Here is a 5,000-nt window from a genome sequence, read left to right as displayed (position 1 = left end):
CGTGATCAGAAGAGTTAGTGTGTCTGCTGCGTGTCAGGCTTGAGGAGATGAGAGTATTTATTGTTGTTCTGTTTTTGGTTTACTGATTTGTGTGTGGTTTGTATGTATGCTTGTGTTTTTGTTTTCAGCTATATGTGTTTGTCTAGATAGATCTGCGTGTTGCCAAAACTCATGGATATGTGTGTGCATGTGTGTCTCTCTCTGTTTGTACAGTATGTGTCCGCGCACCTGTGTGTGTGTGTGTGTGTGTGTGTGTGTGCATGAGTGTGTACATGTGTGCGTACATACATGCATAAGTGTGTGTGTGTGTGTGTGTGTGTGTGTGTGTGTGCATGTTTGACTGTGTGGCTCTGCATTTGTGACTGTGTGGATGTCCGTGTGTGTTTGAGTTTTGGAGGGGTCATCTAAGTATCTGCTTGTGTGTGTGAGTCTCGTCCATGCAGCTGTGCGTGATTGAGCTTGAAGTGTTAGTGTTGCTCCACTGGCTCTGCATGCCCCCTCACGCCACAGTTCCATCCCAGAAATCTGTTAGCCAGACCCTCTCCTGCCCCTCATGCCCCTCTCCTCCCCCTCTCCTCCCCCTCTCTTGCCCCTCCCCTCCCCCTCTCCTGCCCCTCATGCCCCTCTCGTCCCCCTCTCTTGCCCCTCCCCTCCCCCTCTCCTGCCCCCTCATGCCCCTCTCGTCCCCCTCTCTTGCCCCTTATCTCCCCCTCTCCTGCCCCTCTCCTGCCCTTCCCCTCCCCCTCTCAAATACACCAGCTTTATAGTCATGGTTCGGGTGATGAAAAAATCTTTTTTAAAACTTGGAATTCTGGATCTGCACCTGACAGACATGGTGAACAAATAGCCATCCACTTTCTTGTGCATGAACTCCATCTGGGTGATGTACTCCATCTGGGTGATGCATCCTTAACACAAAAAGACAGTGTATAAACATGAGCATCACAATCCACTCACCTAATCAACAGACACCAATATGCATTTCTAACTGAAGCTGCCAGTTAGAGGGAGCTAACAGTTTTCACGAGAATGTATGATTATGATATGGTACATTTCCAAATCGGTTCCATGCCAACATGCAATGGTGTGGCCTCAACCAAAGACTCAATGAGCTTAAGACTTTAGACTCTGTGGTGCCAGTTGAAAAGGAGACTCACCATGGGCAACATACTCAGAGGCGAAGCCTTCCCCCCACACAAGGTTTGGAGATGATGTGGGCAGAAGATGGATGGATGTTGCATAATCAACTGAGGGCTCCCTTTTTCTTCATCTCATGTGACCTAAATCTCATCCCCCCCCCCCCCCCACCCCCACTCTGTTTCCTGGGTAGCTCTGTTGAATAATATATCACACTACAGTGTGGTGTTGCCCCCGCCATCGAAACAACCCCACCCGGCCTGTTCTATGGGCTGTGCCCCCAAGGGCACTTCCTCTACCTTTGGGGAAGTTCTCTTCCCATGTCTCCTATGCTCCCAGAGTGCTGACACTGTGTTTCTAGGGGTGTTTACCTTTCTCTCTCTCTCTCTCTCTCTCTCTCTCTCTCTCTCTCTCTCTCTCTCTCTCTCTCTCTCTCTCTCTCTCTCTCTCTCTCTCTCTCTCTCTCTCTCAGTCATTAGATGTGCAAGGACCTTTCATGTAGATTGTAAAGTGTAAGCTGAATGAGCTCTATATAGTTTAACAGCTTTGAGACTTTAATGGTTATGACATTGGCCCAGAGTGCTGAAACAAATATGCATCTATTCATGCACACAAGGACTGTGTGTTGTGTTTCGGTGTGTTGTGTGCTAAAGTCTTTTTGACGGTTTATGCTGCAGCAAATCTGGACATAGCACATTAATGTTGCTCTGTTTAACACAGACCCATCTATATACACACACACACACACACACACACAGGGGGGAGAGAGAGCCCTGTACTGACACAGCAAACACAGCATTGCGTGTGACCTTTGCTCAGGGCTCAGTATCTCAGCATGTGACTCGTCATTGTGTCTGTCTGTGTGTGTGTGGGCGTGCGCGCGTGCGCATGCCTGCCTGTGGGATATCACACACCTGGCACTTACACACGGCAGATGTTCCAGAGCAGCGGGGCTGGAGGGACGATCCATGAGGTCTTTCAGGACTAAAAGTTGGGAGAAGGGACAAGTGTGTGTGCGTACTGACCCTGGAACAGTCATCCTCCTTTAGCACACTCTTTGGGTTCAGTTGAGTAAGGTCACTGATATCAATATGGCAATACGAAACGGAAGCTAAGATGACACATGCTCCAATACCTTTGTTTTACTTCATGCTGTGCTTTGTTTATGCTGTGCTGTATTGGTGTTTGTGTATGTGTGTATGTGTGTGTGTGTGTGCGTGTGTTTGTGTGTGCGCATGTGTGATGAGAGACAGGTGTCAAACTCTGTTAACTGTTTCGAGTTCAGTGTGACGGGTGACTAAGTTGAGCAGCTAGTGGCGTTTTTTTGCCATTTGAGAAGCTTTGTTGCTAAACCACACTTATACATTTGTGCATCATTACTTCTCCTGAGAGACTGCTACACTACCACCGCATACTTTTGAATGCTCTCTATAGAACACTGTACACATTTGAAATGTGCCAGATGAAAGCTGAGTCAGTCCTGCCAGTGTCCGCTCCCTGAGACTGGACACATGGTAGCGGCAGCTTGGGATGTTACTACGCGTGCTTCATCTCACTGTGTGTTCACTGTGTGCTCTGAGTGTTTCGCTAATTCACGGATTGGGATAAATGCCAAGAGACCAAATTTCCCTCACGGGATCAAAAGAGTATCTATACTATACTATATGCTAACACCTCCTGTTCCTCCCTCCCTGTGTGTCGGCAGAGACCTGCTCTTCAACCAGATCTACAGCCGCCTGGTGGAGAACTCCGTCGCCAAGGGCGTGTTCCTGGAGAGCCTGGAGCCATACATTCTGAGCGAGCGGATTGGCTGCCTAACAGCGCCCGTCATGAGGGACCTGCTGGCATACTTCCAGGACAATGGCATGATGGAGAGTGTGGAGGGCTGCCTCGTGCACATGGACATCACCAACCTGGATATTCAGCAGGTGAGTGTGTGGGTGAGAGAGAGACAGAGACAGAGAGAAAGAGAAAGTGTGTGTGTGTGTGTGTGTGTGTGAGAGAGAGAAAGTAAATGTATGTGTGTGTGTGTGTGTGTGTGTGTGTGTGTGTGTGTTTGTGGTTGTGTATGAGAGAGAGAGAAAGGAAATGTCTTGGGGTACAATCTTTGTATATCACAGCAATAGTGAGGGGCAGCCGTGGCCTACTGGTTAGGGCTTCGGGCTTGTAACCGAAGGGTTGCCGGTTCGATCCCCGACCAGTAGGAAAAATGTGGGTGGCGAAAGTGGTTGAGCACTGCTCTCCCATGCCCACATCCACGGCTGAAGTGCCCTTGAGCAAAGCACCTGACCCCGCACTGCTTCCCGAGCGTCGCTGTAGCAGGCAGCTCACTGCTCCGGGTTAGTGTGTGCTTCACCACACTGTGTGTTCACTGTGTGCTGTGTGTGTTTCACTAATTCACGGATTGGGATAAATGCAGAGACCAAATTTCCCTCACGGGATCAAAAGAGTATATATACTATTCTTATACTTATTCAATATATCTATGGACCCACATTTTACAGACTTGTTTGAAGAAGTGATGGCTTCACAAGGCTTTCCTTGTGAGAACTGTTGCTGAGGTGGTACCTATGGGCACCCATCTAGATCTTAGTGGGCCTACATACATATAGACCCAGCAGGAGTCTCTATGGAGTGGCCACAGGGAAGCCATAGTGTTCCTGGTGTTCTCATTTTAAATGCTGAGACCCAAAGCAACCCCCATGGGCTCCACACAGACTCATTTGCGGAGAAGGGCCTCTGCTCTATATTGATGTATTAATACACAAAACGCCACACTCTTCCTTTACTTGTACAACGGGTGCGATTACCAATTGCAATGCTTAAAATGCTTAATATTTCTTTAAGTAGCGACATAAGAAACTTGGAATAAGTAGCGAATATATAAGAAAACAAAAGTTCTTGGAGTGTGACCTTTTTTGATTTTGGAGTGATCTGATAGACACATTGATTTATAGCACATTGAGTATTATAGCTCATCTATGTCCAATCTCTGCTTTTCCTGGGCTGTTGGCAAAGTGTTCTCTGTATAACACGTGATATGCTGCGATTCCTTTACAATGCTTTCAAATGTAGTGATCAAACCAAGATCAAACAGGTGACATCTTACAGCATGGCTAAAGATTGTCTTTTATGACTGAGGGATTGTTAAAAAGTGTACTTTGGATCAGTATCTCGATACAAAATTGTTTGTTTTTCTGCTTGGTGCAGGTGGTACAAATGTGTTGGGATAATCAGCTTTACGATGCCATGATCTACGTGTTCAACAGTGGCATGAATGACTACATCACACCGATGGAGGTATGAAGCTCTGCACTCTTAACACAAACATTTACACACACACACACACACACACACACACACACACACACACACACACACACACATACTTCTACAGACACATTCAACAACACAATCACCACACTGTCTAATATCAGACATTAATCAGAAGAGCATTCTATTCCAGCTCCATATTTATGCCTTTTTTGTGTTACACTCTTCACAGAGGTCCATTACTGAAATACTTTCTGCTTTGGCAGTACTGATTATTGCCTTTTTTGACACTCCAGCACTGATTTTTTGGGGAATGAAAACTTGTCACAGTAATTAGAAAAAAATAAACAAAAAAATGATTTCTAAAAACAAATAATAAAAGAGTAAAAACAACACACACATTTATTTGATAGCTGTCTGTGTTATCCGCTTTTGTTAACACTCCTGGTGGTGTTGGAGATTGTCGCTCTGAAGTGAACGCTGGAGCGCTTTCGCGCGCCTAACTGATTGGCTGCGTGGCCTTGGCAGAGACATTTGGCCAGAGTGCTAATTAACATTCACTCTGCGGCCGCTCTCATGCGCCCGCGCCG

The 5,000-nt window shown here is 46.7% G+C and overlaps 1 protein-coding gene across 1 annotated transcript in view; it reads left to right on the top strand.

The window, feature by feature from the left end:
* vps8 (VPS8 subunit of CORVET complex) overlaps positions 1-5,000 on the top strand; it is an 85,718-nt gene that overhangs the window by 22,634 nt on the left and 58,084 nt on the right. Inside the window, 2 exon segments of the mRNA XM_048234596.1 lie at positions 2,843-3,065; positions 4,348-4,437. Coding sequence (XP_048090553.1) covers positions 2,843-3,065; positions 4,348-4,437 — 313 coding nt within the window.

This window comes from Alosa alosa, chromosome 23 (genome assembly GCF_017589495.1).
Source record: "Alosa alosa isolate M-15738 ecotype Scorff River chromosome 23, AALO_Geno_1.1, whole genome shotgun sequence".
NCBI lineage: Eukaryota > Metazoa > Chordata > Actinopteri > Clupeiformes > Clupeidae > Alosa > Alosa alosa.
This window is presented reverse-complemented; position numbering and strand designations above follow the sequence as displayed.